This window comes from Polyodon spathula, chromosome 8, assembly GCF_017654505.1.
Source record: "Polyodon spathula isolate WHYD16114869_AA chromosome 8, ASM1765450v1, whole genome shotgun sequence".
NCBI lineage: Eukaryota > Metazoa > Chordata > Actinopteri > Acipenseriformes > Polyodontidae > Polyodon > Polyodon spathula.
Window position 1 is genome coordinate 17054555 of NC_054541.1, and position 19207 is coordinate 17073761.

The following is a 19207-nucleotide window of genomic DNA, read 5'->3' on the forward strand; positions in this document are numbered from 1 at the left end:
TTTCTCAGGTCAGACTAATTCATGGGCAAAAAGATAATAAATTCTTTTTTTAAAAAAAAAAAAAAACCCCCATGCATTAAAAAAACCGCTAGACTGTCAGGCTGACCACGGCAGGTACTGCGGTTCGGATATCAACCGGCGCACAAATCGCATGGCACGTATCAATATCGTAAAGTCGAAGCAGGGTAATAATGCAAAACAGTCGTAAATCGAAGAGTCGCAAGTCGAAGATCCGAGGTATCTCACTTTATTGATGCTATCGGTGTCACAATGCAATGAGCATCCGGGCGCGCAGTGTCTTCTGGGAATAGTAGTTTATCTGGTCCATTCTGATTTCCAATCAGCAGAAATGCAGAGGAAAACTACAACCTTTAATCCAAACACGCTGCCTTTAACATGGGACTAAACAGTCAAGGGCTTGTCCACGCTATCGAGCAGCAACGCTGTTTATTTTTTGTCTACCTTAAAATGTTCCTTTTCTGGTCAAAATCTCATTCCACTTCACTTTGAGTTGCTCCTCCAATTAAAACCAGGGATCAGACAATGTAATCTGCCATTGCCAGTACTGTACTGTGTGTGGTTATAGCAGATAGGAATTTGTAATGGAGGCTTGTCTCTTCTGATGAGAAAATTTCTGAGCTCCTCCAATTAAAGCGTGTGCTCAGATCACGTGATCTGCTACTGCTAATACTGTGGTTAATAACAGATAGGAGTTTATAATGGAGGCTTGCCTCTCTGAGGAGCCAGAACTGCTGTTAACATAGAAATGTTGAATCTAGGGGTTTGGTTAAAGAATAAGTAGCACGGTTTAAAAAAACATATATCGTTGCATGCCCCCACATGTTGCTACAACTGTTTAAATAACGTACCTGTAATTCTTTTCATTGTTAACATCCTGACAACTCTTTACATTTTATAAGTTTTAAGCCTGTTTCAAAGCTCTTTTCAAAATGCCCGCTCTAGTGCACTGATAGTGTAAGGATTGTTGTCCATATTGTCAAACATGTAACACAGCAACAACAATCCATGATGTGGTATGGAACAGAAAAGCCAGAGCTTTTTCATTTTTTATCGCTCTTCCTGTAGTGATTTTGACTCAAGGACAGATCTCAAACTCCAGTGAACTAGAGCGACCATTTTGAAAAGAGCTTTGAAACACTATAAAGTTATACGTTTAAAACATTGTCAGGATGTTAACAATTAATGGAAAATTATAGGTACGTTATTGAAACAGTTGTAGCAACATGTGTGGATGTATGACGCTATAATTTTCAGTACCCTGCTACTTACTCTTTTTAAAAAGTTATTTTTTCTAGCATTTTAGACAATATTTTAGTTTTTGTTTTATTGAACTTTTTACATTTTAGCTGTTCTTATGAAGCTGGATGCTTTATATCATTCTGCCATAAGATTTGTCACTGGTGCTCCCTCCTGCTTTCATCATTGTGATCTTTACAGTCTTGTCAATTGGCCTTCACTTCACACAAGGCGACTGATTCATTGGTATAGACTAATATATAATTAGTCTATACTGAGAAATTTGTTAAAGATCTCAATCTCTTTTTATAACTTGCGATCAAACACTTTTATTAATTTGGATGTTCCCAGAGTGTCTACTCCTGATGGGCGTAATTCATTTCAGTATGCTGCAGCTCATGACTAGAGTGAATTACAACTCAAGCTAAAACTGCCTGCCTTTGTTTCTGAGGGTGTTTTTAATGGCCAGCTTGACTCACTGTTGACTGACTCCTGCACCTGCCGTATTTGGTTTTATCTGTGATGTACATGCATTCGTTTAATTATTTGTCTGTTTTCTTTCCCATTTTATGCCCTTTCTGTCATGCTGTAACATTGTTCGCCTCTTGGCCAGGTCGTCATTGCAAATGAGAATTTGTTCTCAAGTGATCTACCTGGTTATTTAAAGGTTTAAATTTTATATATATAGTTTGATCCCAGTAGTGTGCAGCTAACCAAGCAGAGATACAGTACAAGACACAAGGAGTTCTTATGTTTGTACTACCCCTGGAAGATCATGAAACCTTTCTATTCTGTTTGAGAGAGGGTTAGAAGATTCCTTAAAAAAACGTCCTTTAAGTTTTGTGAACTTAGACCGGAAGATAAGTATCAAAGACAGCACACACAAGAATAAGGAAATACAGTCTTTTATTCTTCGTCTGGTTCCACAGCTCAGGAACAGCATCTTAAACAGCTTTTAGTCTTGAGGAGGGTAAAATAAAACAGCATTTGTTTGAAACATTTTAGAAAACGCAGATAACAGAAAGAGCCGTTTCTACGACTCCCTGTCACCCACACGTACTGAGCAGCTAATTGAAAAGCAAGCACTATTTACAGAAATATTATTGCATTGATAAGTTTACAAAGGAACGGGTTACAAAAGCACACAGAAATGTACAGACACCTGCATCCATTATGGTTGAAGGGTGAGGATTCATTTGAGGGGCTACGGGAGGTAAAGTGATATAAAGGGTTTCCACAATCATCTCTCCTTTTAAAATTTATTTTGAGTAGTTTTATGTACTGCTGCCAGTTTGTCAGGCCACCGTAATTTTGAAAAATGGTTCAATAAGACTTTACATAATTGCAGTGTTAAAAGAATAGGGTTGTGGTTATATTGTGCAAAAAGATTTACACATCCAAGTACATTGTAACTATGCATAATATTATAATTATCTGCATTTTTACACATGTATTTACTAAGTAACTACTGTGTAAATACACAGTAATTAGAGACACTTAATATAAAATGTTACCCATAAATTTGACTCCACCTCTCTTTAGGGTTAGAATTCAAGGAACTTCTTAACGCTATTTCATCTTGGGCTATTTAAGCTGGATAGCATTTGATTTTAAAATCACAGGGGCAATTATTTTGCAATATTTAACTTCAACCTGTCGTGGAATACTGTATGGTGTATATACAGTCCAGTAGCAGTTTATATAACATGTACTGCAGTCTCCTGAAATATTAGGTTAAGTTACAGATTTGTTCTGCACAGTCTGCAGTCACAGCGTATTTATTGTGCTTTTAATTTTGCATTGTGTAGAATCAGTTACAGTTGCATTTGCACTTTACTGCCTCTGGGTGGCAGTGTTGTTCAGCTGGAAGAAAAGGATCTCAATAACTGTGCCCTAGTTCTAGTACACACAAACAGAGAAGCTCAAATCAGATTATAGGCTGCAGGTTGGTCATTCGTTTCTGCTAGTGGGTATTAGTTTTTAATACCAGTTATGCACCTTGTGAACAAAATAACATTCCCAACATGAAAAGAAGATGCAACGCTGAACCAAGGAAAGCAGCAAGTCATTTTACAATACATAGGCATTTCAAACCCAAATGAGTTGGTGTCATACATGGGTGCTAATCTGCCGCACAAAAGAACGATGCAAGTTGATACATTTTATAGTTCTTAATGTCTGTTAAAAGCTCTATGCTGCCATCTGCTGGCAAATGAAGGAATAGCGTTTAAAATGAAGACACTGCTGTGTCAACAGTGCATCAGGGTTGAACTTGACATGGCTTGCACCATGTTTTGATGCAGCCACAAAAAACTTAGTAACAGGAACCACTGTACTGTGGCTGTAGTTCACGGTGGTCTACTTTTTCATGTTACTGATTCTTCAAATTGTGCACACCGGTGATGGGGGATGTATGTCATTTTTGTTAAATTGCCCAACACTACAGTATTCTAATGGCTTCAATTGCAAAGCACATTTCAAATCAAGAACAAATTCACACTTACTCTGGAAGACAAGACCCAAGTCTGGAGCTGGGAGTTACAATAAAACGAAGAGTGGCTCTGATATAGTCTCACGTTTTCTTAGTTCCTATTACACACAGCTTAGATACAAAAAAAAAAATAAAAAAAAAAAAAAAAAAGCAGTACACACAAATTACAAAGACTGCTTAAAAAAATTATCATGTTCGACATAGAAACATCATTTTACTCATAAAGGTCTTGTTTTCATCAGGGAACATAGCTGGACATCAGTGCTTGGAAATTCTGGCCTGTGGTTGGTTAAAACCTCATCATAGGAGCAAAAATAAATTGAACTATTGCCTTACAATTCTTACACCACTGGGCAATAGTGTCCATCTGTCATGTGATTGGTTCACATCACTGTCAACCCCGCCCCTTTTCAAAGGAACAGCCTCCACCTCCACTCTTAATAAGATAGATGAAAAAACTGCTGAACTGCAATTCCCTGACTTAACAGAAAATTAATTACAAAACATACTACAAAAGAAAGAAAACAACTTGCAGTATGAACTTCAGAAACGTTTTCTGTTATTTATTTATAGACAAAATATTGTAAAGCCATAATTATTTGTGACCTAAAGTTTTCGGCGAATCACACTCATAAAACCTATTTTGCTCCAGAAATGTTGGTCACCTGTTACACTGGTAGTAGTATATTAATTCATTACATGTACAGCACTAAGATATTCATGCCAAAAATATTTACTTTTTTCATATGTGAAAAATGCATAATAAAAGGCTTGCAAATATTTATGGCTTTACAGTATATAAAGTCATATTTGCTATCCAATCTTACCTCTCATTATTTTGACTGACTCATATATTATATATGTAGAGCAGACTCAGCTCATAGAGGAAAATTAAATGCCCCTCAGGAAGACTAATGTTACCTCCAGGATGCAGCTTCGGCTTCGGGTATTGCGCCTGTCGGTAAGTCTTCCAGTCAATAGTCTTCGGGTCAATAATTTTCCACTATAGCCCTCCTCTCCAGTCCATATTTGCTATGTATATATATATATATATATATATATATATATATATATATATACACATATACACACACACATACACACACACACACACACACACACACACACACACACACACACACACACACACACACACACACACACATACAGTCTACTCTGATACATTATGAGCATCAAGAATTTACTCAAAGCCTCCATTAGTGTTTTCTACTACTATAACAACCTTGACTTGCATAAAGAAGGAAATACATTGAGTGAGATAGCTCTCATCACTTGATTGTCAAGGTGTGGTGTCAGTGATGTGGTAAACATACTTTCTCTATCTCTCTCTCTCTCTCTCTCTCTCTCTCTCTCTCTCTCTCTCTCTCTCTCTCTCTCTCTTCTATATATATATATATATATATATATATATATATATATATATATATATATATATATATAAATAGATAGCACTATCTCCTGCATTTAAGACTCATATTCCCAAAGGGAGATTCCATCATAGCAACGAAAGGATGATGCTGGATTTATCTCGAGATCCATTAATATTTCTCACTCTTAAGCACTGGGGATGTAACCAGGATATTTAACTGTGTGGGCAGCTGTTGAGCCTAGATTCAGTTAAACTGCAACTGTTGTCCAAGAATTAGGGGCAATGGGGGGCTGTGGGTTGGAGGCCAGCTCTCAGAGTTAACATGGAGAATATCCAGTAAATAAATTAGCACTTTAATGTTGCCAGCATTAGTACTCATGGGGATTAACCAAATCACCAGAAGGGAGTTATTTCCTATGCGCTACTGACAGTTGCATTTCTTCTGTACTGTTTCATTTTAAAGCCTTAAGAATATCCAGTTTGATTGCAGCCAAAGCTTGCAAATGATTTACAGAGGACTAAACAATGGGCAACCAATCATCTTATTACTTTAGCCCTGTCGGTTAGGGCCCAGCCCCAACAAGGCCCCTTCCTTGTGCTGTCTGTTTTTGCTGAGGATTTGCACCTGTGCCTGAAAAGAGACTGCTCAGAGAATAGCTTTGTGACTTCCACTCGTCATCAAGGCGTGGCAGTCCTTTCAATCAAACGGTAAAGAAGATTGCACAAGGAGGTGAGTATTATAAAATACACACTGTTATTGACACAGAAATAAACAGAGAAAAGCTGAATTTCCACTGCCTGAACTTGCACTGGAAACCATTGAGGGATAGGAATGATTGAGGGAAAAGTACAGCCGATTCTTTATTGCTACGTTATAAATGTTGCTCACAAACAGTAATGGTAAAGAGACAATAATAATGAATGTAATATATTTACTAGAACTACATAAGTAGTTACCCTTATAAAAGTTTCCCATAGTAAAAGTATAGCAAGGTGTGATAAAGCATAATAAAACTATGGCAAGCACTGTAGAGCCCAGAGCAATATCGAACACATATTAAACATGACAAACCACAGTAGACTGTGGTAAATGCAAAGTATAACCAGGGGAAAAGTCTGGGAAAACTGCAACAATACTGTGCAAAAATACCTTGGTCAGCTATTATAAGGGTATAGTCATTGTATATTGGATATTAGGGAGGTACAGAACTGTTGTTATGTCAGAGTTTCCTTACAGAACAGACAGATATTCATTACATTCGGGTATTTCAGAGAGTAAACCAATGTATTCACTTAAAGCGAAATATCCAAATGTGTTGAATATTGGTCTTTGGAGTAAAAACTAGGATCAGAAGCATATCTGTCTGTGTCCCAATGCAGGCTCCTTTTCTGTATTGAGAATTTTGATGCATGCAAGGTTGTGCTCGTATCGCAGAGGTTTGCTTTGTAACTAGTGCAGTCCAGTTAAGTTTTAAATCACTTAAATTGTTTCAGTTCATGATATTCTCTTTACTTTCTATTGTAAGACAAAAAGAGGAATTGGATTGTGTACTTCATCAGCGACTGTGTCAGCCTCCAATATTCACACCCTTATGCCACTCTCAGTGAGCACTGCTTTAAATCCCATTTGTTGAGAGTTAAGGAATAGGGTATCCACTCAAATCAGAGACGGGCTTCTAGCAGTTTTAACAGAAGGTGGATAAAAGTAACTTGGAAACAACTGAAACTGACATTTTTTTGCAGTATTTGTAAATAAGGAATTGGATAGGCTCATAGAGAGAGAGAGAGAGAGAGAGAGAGAGAGAGAGAGAGAGAGAGAGAGAGAGAGAGAGAGAGAGAGAGAGAGAGAGAGAGAGTTTTTACTTTCTGTTTATAAACAGTCTGCCAACTTTTACAATCCTGGATTCGGGTTCCTTTGGAACAGCTTTGCTCTTTTCCTTCTTCTCTCTTGTTCCACCCTCCCACAAATCCACACACAGAATCCAGGAAATTTGGGAGATGTAAAGAGATTGGGACAGAGGGTTACCGTTCTTCATTCCTGAACTGGCACAGAGCACAAAACCCGGGAATCAAAAAAAAAAAAAAAAGGAGAGAGATGAACACGAACTAGAGAAACGAAGCACAGGGGAGCTGAAGGGCTCAATCCCTCTAAGCCACCGAAGAGATCTGCTTCTCGTCCTGTTCGCCCTCTCCATCTCCTTCTCCCATCAGTGGCTGCCTCTTCTTCAGCTCGCGTTGGTATTTGGCCATCAGGGTGGCATAGATGCAGCCGTACGCAGCTGCCACCACCATCATAATGCAGACGATGCCACACACCACTCCCGCGATGATCACCGTGCCGATGGCTCGCCGGACGCTCACCGGACGGTATCGCTGCCTCACGCACCCTGGCATCATCGGATCCATCACCCCTGTATGGTGTCTAATGGAGGGATACATGGGGGGCTGTGGGGGGGCCGGTGGGGGAGGTTCCGCCCCTCGGCTGCATGGCAGCTGCTTGCCCTCCCCCCCGGGCACCAATGAGCTGGCCTCCAGCTGCACACAATAGTTGAACATCTCCATGGGCACGTTGCGAATGTCCCGGCCACGCAGGTCTTTGGGTAGCGTGCATTCCACACCATCGATTCTCCCTCCTGCATAGGATAGACAGGCAGATCCTGCGTAAGGGGCTAGGAGTTTGGGTTAAGGTTAGAGACAATGAGTCTGAGAAATAGAGGCTAAAACCGGTAGAGTTAGGGAGATAAATGGCTTTATTCACAACGCTTTAATTCATTCACTTTATGACTTTGAAAAAACAGACGTAAAACAACTCCTGAGTTAAAGCTGTGTGAATAGAGCCCATTGAGAATGGTGCAATGGGCAAAGCTTTAAGGTCTGTTTTAAGGATTTAAGGACTGATTTTAAAGGCCCATTTTGTTCAATTACTTCAAGTTTGCAGTTCAGCTACTCAAGAGGATGGGGTAGAAATCTGTTCTCATTTTGAAAGCACTGAAGATGACATTTATAAACACTCTTTACAAAAAACACTTAAACGATTTGAAACACCATAAAATAGTAAGGGAATGCATTTTTTTTTTTTTTAATTCTAATGACATCAAAAGCTCTTTACCCTTAAAAGCGAGTGTTTTTTTTTCCTATGGCAATAACTGCACGCACGCTGGGTGCACAGTACTGTACCTCTGTAGAGGAACCACTCAATCCAGTGCTTGAAGTCCCTCAGGTTGCAGCTGCACTCCCAGGGGTTTCCGCTGAGGTTCAGGTGCTGGAGGCTGGATAGGGGTTCAAAGGCAGCCCTCTCCAGGGCCTGCAGCCTGTTGTCAGCCAGGGAGAGCCACTCCATCCCTGGCAGGTCATTGAGAAGCCCCAGGGGCACCTGGGAGAGGCCATTCATGGACAGGTCAAGCCGCTGCAGGCCCGGGCAGCTTTGGAGCAGGCCCTTGTCCAGCCCGGTGATGCTGTTGTTATGCAGGACTAGCTCTGACAGGTTGCCCAGGTCTCTGAACAGAGAAGCAGGCAGGTTGTCCAGGAAGTTGTTGGACAGGTCCAGCCTCTCCAAGGAGGTAAGGTTGGAGAAGGCCCCGGGAGACAGGGAGCTCAGTTTGTTGTTGAGCAAGAGGAGGGTCTTGGTGTTGGGGGGAAGGTTGGAAGGGAGGGAAAGCAGCTCACGGTCGCTGCAGTCCACCACGGTGCTGTTGCACTCGCATTGGATGGGGCAGGCCCACGCTGTTTCCACCAAACAGGCCATTATACCCAGCAGGCAGAGGAGGGCTGTGGGGAAGCATACAAAGGGCAGAAGTGATGAACGACATTAGGTGCCACTGCTGTTCAGTTTCCACCAGTACAATTAATCCAGGATAAAAACGATGTTATAAATTAACACACTACTGTTAGTTAACAACATTAAAATTGCTTTTCTGGGGTGGGCTGTAGCTTTGAATCATTATTATTACAATATTAATGTTCTTGTCAGAAAAAAAAAAGTTATTCACAGCTTAAAGAGTAAGTAGCTGGTTTCCGAAAAATATACTATTATACATCCCTACGTGTTGCTACAACTGTTTAAACAACGTACCTGGAATTTTTATTTTCATTGTTAAAATCCTGACAACTTTTTACACTTACAACTTTAAACTCTGTTTCAAAGCTCTTTTCAAAATGTCCGCTCTAGTGCACAGATAACACAGCAATAATGTGAAAGCGGAGAGACTGGATCTCGGGTTGTAAGGGCAGCTCTGCAGCATACTCAGCTACATGTTAGCTTCACATTCGGATGATTTATTTATTTTGCAAAAACCCAGATTTATTTTTTTCAGATTTAATTGCTGAACAATAATGTTTTTCAAATTTATCTGTTAGCTAAATGTTGAATTGCCAAGTGTAAAAAAAAGAAGAAAAAAAGATTTAAATTCACAGATTTATTTATTTGTTAGAAATCATGATTTAATGTGTCTGCTAAATGTTGCCAAGAGTAAAAAAAAAGATTTATAGACTCAAGCATTTTTTTCTAGCTTTGTCATACTGATTTTAAATGTTGAATTTGTGATACGTGTTTTCAACTTTTGTAAATTATATCTGAAAGTACAAATTTCAAAACTTTTAAGAATGTGCTTGTTAACATTTATATATTTAGCTAAATCTGGACTTTTTGTGGTTAAATCTAGGAAGAAATATGCGATTTACATTAAGTATATGCTAAGACTAGGGGGCAGCATGTAAAATGTTTACGAACCTATGACTTCGAGGAATGATCACAATCCCCAGTCTACTTGAGCTGACATTTTGAATAGAACTTTGAAACAGACTTTAAAGTTATAAGTGTAAAAAGTTGTGGCTATGTTAACAATGAAAACAAGTTACAGTTACGTTACTGAAACTGTTGTAGCAGCATGTGGGGATGTGTAACACTATATTTTCCGTAACCCCGCTGCTTACTCTACAAATAGGGTACTGAAATAAGGAAGGACATCCAAACTGTTATGTACTTCTGTTCTCTATGTAGATATCACACAATCTAGCCATACCATGTTAAGGACTGTTTTGGTGAAGACTGTTTTAGTCATTTTGATCAATTAAATAAGGGTTTAGCAGTTCATGAAACCTTGTCTCTGCACTTTTCAAAACACTGTTTAGGATAAGACTCTTCTAAGACCTGCATACCAAATGGAAGTGCATATAATTATTGCATCAGCTGTAACCCCTGTAAGCAACCACACATGTCCAGTGATCAGCGATCGCTTCATTGGATTTTGTTCTTGGATATCTAATACTGTTAAATGACAAGGATCGTCACCCTGGCCCTTTTCAGTGTTTTAAAATGGATTAATGTGATTCTACTTTCCTTTTGTTTCAGGATTGTCTTGCCTGTAAAGTTGAATTATATGGGTTGTCAGCATAACAGTTCCCATTGAGACCGCTCTGATCCCTGTGCTGGGATTGGTTAAAAAGAGTTAAGAGCAGAAATAGATTCATTAAACCTTAGTCTGGCTAATTGAAATCCTTGGGCACTTGATATTTATATACTTTTACACTATTAAAAAAAAAAAAAAGTATCTTAATAGGCTCATATGCTTTATCAAATCATAATTTAACATTATACCCCAGAGGTGATTTAAAAAAAAATGGAAACAAGTGCCCATTAAAGTTTAATAGTTATTGGAACTAGTGGCTTCATATGCTTGCCTGGTTGACAGAATCAGCCATTTTGAAGCTGCAGCTAAAGCACCAGGAAACCAATCTGTAAAACTCAGTCTAATCTGATTTTTACAGTATGTATATATCAGCCTGGGGCTGCAGCCGCTTCAATCTGCAGTCTGTAATGCAGTCTGCAACAGGACATGCTGATGGGTCAATTCATTCTTTTGGCAGATGGAAATATAGCATTTGCCATTAGTATAGTCTTTTTTAAAACAACTATATCTGGTATAAAAAGGAAAGTACAATTTAAAAAAAAATAATAAATAAGGATTTGTCAGTATTCTAGTAAATCTTGTTTTCTGTATTGATGTCAAATCAATGTTTAATGAGTACAAGCATTGCTCTTTGTAATTTTATAATATGTTTAATACATTATGTGTAGGGTGTCTCATTATTACAGTTTAAGTAGACAGAACCTACTCCAAAAGTACTTGATTCAGTTCATAAGAAGCATTGTCATTTTTTCCCTTTGTGTCAGTGACATTGAGAGGAACTCATTGACTTCCAATGGCCTACTAACCGACCCAGCAGTTTCTAGAAACACTTCTGAAATTAGCTGTTTAATTTCTGCTGACGGTAAGTGCGAAACAGATTAACCCTTTAAGTTACAAGGAACATGTGTCCCACAAATAAAATGAAGTTTCTTGTTTTTGCAACAAGACGCATGAAACAAGGTTTAAAATATACTGACATGTTGGATCTGGTCATCCAAATTGTTACTTTCATCATGATACTTGGGATAAGGGGTTAACTAACACAACACCCCACCCCACTCCACCCCCTTTCCAGATTTGTTTTTGTTTACAGAGGCCAGTAATTTGATTCCATCCAGTAATTTGATCAATGGAAAATTGAGATGACTAGGGAGACGCTGCAGTATCACATTCCTACTATCCTGTAGTGTGAAACCCAAAGCCAGCTATCAGTGTCAGAGCAACGGGTTTTAAAAAATTTAAAATGTTTCCACTGGACCGGTGCCCTTAAGCAATCCAGGCACTTCAGTTCTGTGAAGTTCAACGTCTGAACAAAGTGATCAGAGGCTGGACATAAGAGCGTGAACCACTCGACCCTCGCGCTCCAACCCTGCTTGGCAGCTGCCACCAGTGGCCTCTTGGATTTCATGAATGAGAACATCTTCTGAAGGTGTTTGTTGTACCCCAGTATCTAATGGGGTGCTGCAGGTTGAAGTTACACACAAACTTGGTTTACACATGAGCCTGTGGCTCTGCAGCCCTCTTAAGCAGGTTCAATGAGTCCAGACTAATTGCAATTATTTATTTATTTATTTGATCCCCTCATTTTCCATGTGCTTATTCTTTCTATGTCGATCCACACTTGGAAGTTGTTATGTTTAGAGTTCTGCATGTTTGATGCTACAGGGGTGACATAAAGGGGGACTGTGGAAATTAGTGGGCTGCTGTTCCTGTGGAGACAGTGTGGGCTAGGAACACAGAGTCAGACAGTTTAATATAAAGCTACGTGTTAGTGAGTGTTTGTTCTGACATTTAATAAATAACAACGTTTATTAGTACAAGAGTCTTGTGTCCTACCTGACACAACAGAAGTGATGAATGATGGTCAGCAAATAAATGAAATGAGAAAACTCTGGCAAAGTAAACTGATAACGTATCTCTAATTGGTATTTTTTAATTCAGCATGCATTATTTACAAACCCATCTTGTGTTACATTTTGCCTTGAGACACACTGGTTTGTTAAAGTAGCATAGGTATAGCCTATACACAGGATTGTCACACAATGGGAACAGATTGCTTCAGTGTGTGTTGTATGATGCACTGCGGTTACAGATTCTGTCCCATATCAGTGAGATGAGATGAGGTTAACCCTTTCAGGACCAAGCATTTTTCAGTGGGATGCTTCACCAGGTCCAGCTGTTTTTTGGCTGTAGTTGGCTTTCGTCCTATATAAATTCACTAAAAATCTAGTTTTTACAGTAGCATCTTGCAAATGGTATTCTTTTTTCAGAACACTCTGGGGAACATTATAAAATACTTCAGAAACCATATAAACATTTTTCTTTTTTTTTTTATATATATATATATATATATACATATATATATATATATATATATATATATATATATATATATATATATATATATATATATATATATATATATATATATATATATTTTTTATTATGTATTCTGCTTATAGATACATGTATAGAAATGCGTTATTCTATGACCCGAGGGACCTTGCAATACTTCCTGAAAATTTTGTTGAAAAATATTGATGTTTGGGCAGATTACAAGACATTGTTTCACCTGAGTGATTGCAGTGAAATAACTCACGTTTATTCTCGGTGTCTTTATAAGCAATAATGAACACTACTCTTGATTTATTTTCACAAAATAAATATTTATAAATAAAATAAGTTATTCATTTAATTATTATCAGTATTAAGGAATAATGTACGTGATACATTTAGTATATGAAATAGTATATGCTTATATTCACTTGTTTCTTGATATTTCTAAATGTTGTAAAAACATATATGTTAAAACACATGAGAATACATTTTCTAATATAATTATGTCAAATACATCAGACTCACAGTCTTTTTTGTTAGCTCTAAACAAGTTTATTTGATGTTTTGTTTCTGCTTTTGTCTCCGCCTGGCTGCTGTAAACTGTCTCCGCCCTTTAGACTGTCACAGATGGTTCTGGCACGTCCCTTTTGTGCTATAAGTCATTAGATCCTTTTGCATGGAAGGCCTCGGTTGCAAGGGTGTGCGGTTTTTTGATGGATCCAGTTTCAGTTAAAATGTTTCCATCACTGACGATGGAAATGAGAATGCACAGATGACAGCCCAGCTAAAGAGATTTAGTTCTTAAAACTTCAAATTAAATGAGTCTTTGTGTTTTTCTTGATTATTAAAAAGTCATCTGGATACCTTGCAAGCCCAGTGCATGAACAATCCACTTACAGTAGTCTGAAACTTCTTTATGTCCTCCTTGAATGTTTAAGTTTAAGAGTGTGCTCAGAGCATATATACGTGTGTGTGTGTATATATATATATATATATATATATATATATATATATATATATATATATATATATATATATATATATATATATCAATAAAAAGAGTATGTGCGAAATCTGACAAGACACTGTGACGTCACACGGAAAACAGTCAATCAGGAAGTGAACGTCAGTCCATCCCCTGTGCAATGATTTGTGTTTCAAGCCTGCACTGCAAGCCCTGTAAGTCATCAAAATAAAGCGCTTTATTATCGTGTTTACACGATCACGGTCCTAGAAGCCCACTTCAGTATGATCATGTTAAATGCAGACGAGCCCGGATAGTGTGGCAAGCCCTTTTAATTCTACTATTGATCATTAATGTTTTGTTTTTCAAAAATATCAGTTTTTCACCATCTCCTCTGAATATATAAAAATGGTTTTCAATTATGAAAAATTGGATGTCTTTTGTTAAATTAATTAATTAATTAATTAATTAAAACAGCATGGCTTTACTGTGGCTTTGTACCTTTTGGAGCTTCTTAAACCTGATGTCAATCTGACACCAGGGTAAAATGACCAGACGTCCTGTTTTGGACAGGACGGTCCGAATTTTGGAACACTGGTCCCAGTGTCACCAGAACCTTTCTCGTGACGCTCATTTCGTCCTGTATTTTTTTCCCAGAGCATCGTCGCGCTGGTAACAGAATATTGTATTGTCATGAACGACCAGTAGCATTTAACAGCGGCTGTACAGCGCCATGCAAATCTGGAGAATTTACAGCCAATCACAGAGAATTGCGGGTGGGTTTATCCACTGACTGACTTGCTAAAACGAACTGGCGGCTATCCTTGTCTGAATTATCACCCTCACTGCCTGAAGAGGTTAGATTACTGTAGTCTAACAATAATGGCTCATATAGGTACTATTGTGTTGTGTTAGAATTATTCTCTTCATCCATGATATTTGTATATCTGCATGCAAACAACTTTGTTTCTTGTGTAGCTATAGGCGGCAATTGTGGAAATCAATGCTGTTATGTCACATTGCACTGAAGCTTGTCATGGTTTGAACACTGTATTAAAATGGCCCATCAGAACAATATGAGGGGCTGTAACATATCACAAAAGTATTTGGAAACATATTTTCTATTGAAATAAGTCTGTATACACCTTCAGTTCCATATGTGCTAAAAAACTTATGTTTGGGAATAATATAACATTTTCAAATTAGTTATTTTCATTTGTGAAATTCGTATTGTAAAAATATTTTTTTTATTTCTAAGAGTAGACATTTTGTGGTGTTTTTAGAAATAATGAAATACAATAGTTTCAGGTCTCCTGTTGCCAATTTCTTTAAAATATATATTTACATTGATGTTGAGTACTGTATACTGTATTGAGTACTGTGTAGTTTAAAACAATTACAAAAAAAGAACCGTCCTTGTTTCATTTGAGAAACTATGTAAATAAGCTGCATTAGAGGCATCTCTTTTTAATTTGGTGACCCCTTATTTTTATTTCTGTGTTAAATGTATATTTTATCCTGCGAAGTTTAAGAAGAAAATAGAGACAATGGATAACTCATATTTAAGATTAATGCTATCTGTTGCATAGGTGTGATAGCTCTATAAGATATTTTACTTTGTCAACGCTTTTAGTTTAATAGAAGAAAAACAACACATTGACAAAATCATGCAAATGTCAGGGCTCGAGTTACTGGGGATCCCTTTAAGATTCTCAAAATATTTTTATTGCCACAAAATGTCATCATGCAGGTAGCATGACATTTTTAACAGGTTCCTTTCCATTTTAAGTGATGCCTGTTAGCTTACAGCATGTTAAAGGAGAATTTGGAAATACAACTATTCAGAGAAACTTAAAGGGTCTGCCTACGTGGATTACTGTTTACCATACTTATTAACTACTTCAGAAGGAAATTCCTGTTTGTGCATCAGCACAGCTTCTAAACAAAACTCAGAAAAGCTGATTAGTGTGCTTCATTTATTGCACACAGTCAAATGATAAGGTATTTAACACATTTCACCATCTTAGTAGTAATAGTTTAATAGTAGAAAGTGGCTGAAAAATCCTTGTATCTATTAATCACGACACACTAATGATCCAAACAGAAACTGCAGTAGAATAAATGGAAATATTGAGATATGTAATGTGTTCATACAGGAAGGGCCTGGTTTGCATATTGGACACTGGAGGATAGCATAGAGATAGAGGTAGAGCGAGATGGAAAGTGGAAATCAAAGAGAGAAGATGCAGTTTCTTAATGAGAAAAGGGAATAGATCTGCAGCAGCAATTTGCAGTAAAATTGAATCTCGTAATTTGATATTATTGAATTGCTGCTGTGTAACGTAATAACTATACTGTAGAAATGAAATTACAAAGACAATAAGATCATTTATTCACAAAAAAGTTTTTGAAAGTAAAAGATTCCACTTAGAATATCACCATGAGTCCCTGCATTCATTTTGAATATGATATTAGATTAAACATTGCCAAAATGAAAATAACAACCCAAGATCTTCCCCGTAGGGCTTTGGAAGTTATTCACAATATTTCCATACTGTCCCAGTTTAAGGATTGGAAAATCTGGTCATCTTACACCAGGGGCCATATTTGTGTATGTGGCTAAGGGGTTTAAGCATGCATAAGCTGTCTTTTAGTTGTTTAGATGAGTGACTTGTGTGTGTGATTTTCGAAATTGTAAGTTTAGGTGCTTCCAAGCGTAGGAGAGAATATAGTCTTCTAGACAAGCATAAGCAATTTAGATTTACGAAAATCGAGGCTATACCAGCCCTCGCTACACCTGCCTAAAAAATCATAACTTTAGTCAATTTACTCGCGTACAAAAAGAGGACCCCAGGGAAGCAGTAGCAGTGCTGTACTAAAATAAAAAAATATTAGATTAAAAACACTTAACATTTACTAAATTTTCAGTGTAACAAAAAATATTATATTTACTACCACTTGAAATATATAAAACTAATTATACTAACTACTAATGAATCGAAAAGTTATTTAGAATCCACTTGTGTACAAAAGCAAACCGTGGCCTCTTTTTGAGACTTCTTCCCAGGCAGATTGTAAAATTCAAATGCCCTAATTAGCGCATAACCAAAAAATAGTGTTTTTGATGCATATTAAATAGTGTTTTATGTACACTTGTTTTTGTGAAAGTGTGTGTTAGCAATACATCCTGCAATGCATTATGGGTCGCAATACCAACAGCTGTGATACAGTATAAATAATTTATATCCATTTATTATTAGATAAAAAAACAAACAAAAAAAATAAACAAGGAGGTGTTATGAATTGAGTTGTTTCTCATAGCCTTTGGGCTTTTTGATGTACAGTGGTAAAAAAATAAAACTGTGCCTGCTAACCTGGGCTGTGTGACAGAAGTGTATGCAGTGTCGGCTGTCTGACGATGAAGGACAGTAGTTAGGCCATGCACCCTTGAACAATGTGAGCTGCGGCCAGGATCCACAAAAAGTGTCTATCAATGAAATACAAATTCCAATGGTTAATGTTGACTTTAGGTAATAAATAAGAGGCAGAGCAGTGCTCTGATGTGCCCTGGCTCACTACGCTCTTGTTTGACTCAGGGATTTAATGGTGATCCATAAGGTTTATCACAGTCTTCAACTGTCGTTGCTGAAACATTCTTCTAACGAGCCTCAGCTTTAATTTATTTCCCAACCACAGAGCAGCAACAAATCCAGGTCACTTGTTTCCAAGTAGCTGGCATGCAAAACCATTGGTGCTGTTGTCTGCACTCACGTGGCTGTCGACAGGAACTCGTGTTGAAGTTATATATTGAAATGGGAAAATGTTTCATTCTGTAATATGCAAATGGTCTATGACCAACTTTTTAGCAAATTACCCAGGGTCATGCCATGATTCATTCATACTGCAATGGTGCTATTTTTGGTCTTTATTTAAAAAAGAAAAACATAATCATTTATCTTTTTTGTTTTTTCAGAGCTCATAGGACGGTAATGCTATTAGTTATCTTTTTGGGGTACAGTATGATAACTCTAAACAATGTATCAGGACCATGTTCATATTTTATGAGCACATTACATTTACTTAAGTAATATTACGGTACTATGTTTTGAAACTAGATCTGTAACTGGGTAACAGACTCTTTCACGTATGGTAAGCCCCACTTACACAATGAAAATTACACTTTTTGAAAATAACTCCCATTACTGTGTGTGGTTTTATAATGTAAGAAAGGGTCAACTGTACATGATAAATGCATGACATTTTCAGCTCTAATAAGGCATATACTTATTTCATAATACTTTACAAATGTCCATGTCAAATAATTTGCCAGTTGTTATTTGTTTTTTGTGCGTCAAAAGAAGACTCTTAGTGTACAAATGTTGGAATGTTTCACATTCAGTTTGAGAAGGGTTGTTTCCTTGTCATTTTCAATAAAAATATTTTTAAAGAGCTACAGTATGTTCAGATGTCTTTTTAATTTTGATATATGAGACTCAAGAACAGTAGAATTAGAATTATTAAAATAACTCAATATCTGCGCAACAAAATCAAAGACTGGAAGACCTTTTGAAATCTGACAGACATCTTGACACATCTTTTCCTGGTAAATGTTTGTCACAAAAATAAAGAGGTGAGTGTAACCCTAGCAGTGTAGATATCTCTGGATGAAAGAATGTGCTCCGATCCAGCAGCAATCTGGTTTATTTTAAGTACTAGCAGCTCAACGCAAATTGATCTTGGCCCGCTGAGGCTTAGGTGGTTATTTTGAAAACTTGTTAATGGATTTTCAAAAGTATTCATTTACATTATTTTTATATTTTGACTAGAAGTAATCTGCTTTGTTTGCCCTGTCCCAAGGCTGTACAATCTGCACAAAACCTAATTTTCTTTTTCAGTTCTCAAAGTTTATTGACAACTCTTTTAATTGTTACTTTCACAGCATTTATTTATTTATTTACATTTGTATAGCGTCTTTAGCCATAGCTCTTTACAAGTTTAAACAAAATGGTACAATCAAGAAAAATGGGTGAAGAAAGAATGTAAGTTTATTGGGCTGGGGGGGGGGGGGGGGGGGGGACGGGACGGACAGATTAGTTGCTTAAATGAAAGCAGAGGGCCAGAGGATAGGTCAGGGTCAGGAAAGCAGGGTCATAACTGGAGATCAGGGGCCAGAAGTAGCAGTAGAATGGGCAGGGAGAAGAGAATCGTTTTGAGGGAGGAGCAGAAACTACATACTGTGGTTGACTAGTTTATGATAAGTGGGAGTCTATTCCAATGAAGGGAAGCAAGAAGGGAACAGGAACGGAAACGGGATTGGGCACAGGGCGAGGGTAGGGACAGAGAGGGACAATAGGGATTGG

At 37.5% G+C, this 19207-nt stretch overlaps 2 protein-coding genes across 4 annotated transcripts in view; one reads left to right on the forward strand and one right to left on the reverse strand.

The window, feature by feature from the left end:
* LOC121319534 (voltage-dependent calcium channel subunit alpha-2/delta-4-like) overlaps positions 1 to 19207 on the forward strand; it is a 152652-nt gene that overhangs the window by 56230 nt on the left and 77215 nt on the right. The gene's annotated exons all lie outside the window — the stretch shown is intronic.
* Positions 5224 to 19207, reverse strand: part of LOC121319533 (leucine-rich repeat and transmembrane domain-containing protein 2-like) — a 50695-nt gene continuing 36711 nt past the window's right edge. For all 3 annotated transcript variants that reach the window (XM_041257057.1, XM_041257056.1, XM_041257055.1), the window contains exons 3-4: positions 8316 to 8906; positions 5224 to 7771 (exon numbers count right to left, since the gene is read on the reverse strand). In XM_041257057.1, the coding sequence (XP_041112991.1) occupies positions 7287 to 7771; positions 8316 to 8906 (1076 nt within the window). In that variant the 3' untranslated portion in view covers positions 5224 to 7286. The remainder of the gene's footprint in view (positions 7772 to 8315; positions 8907 to 19207) is intronic.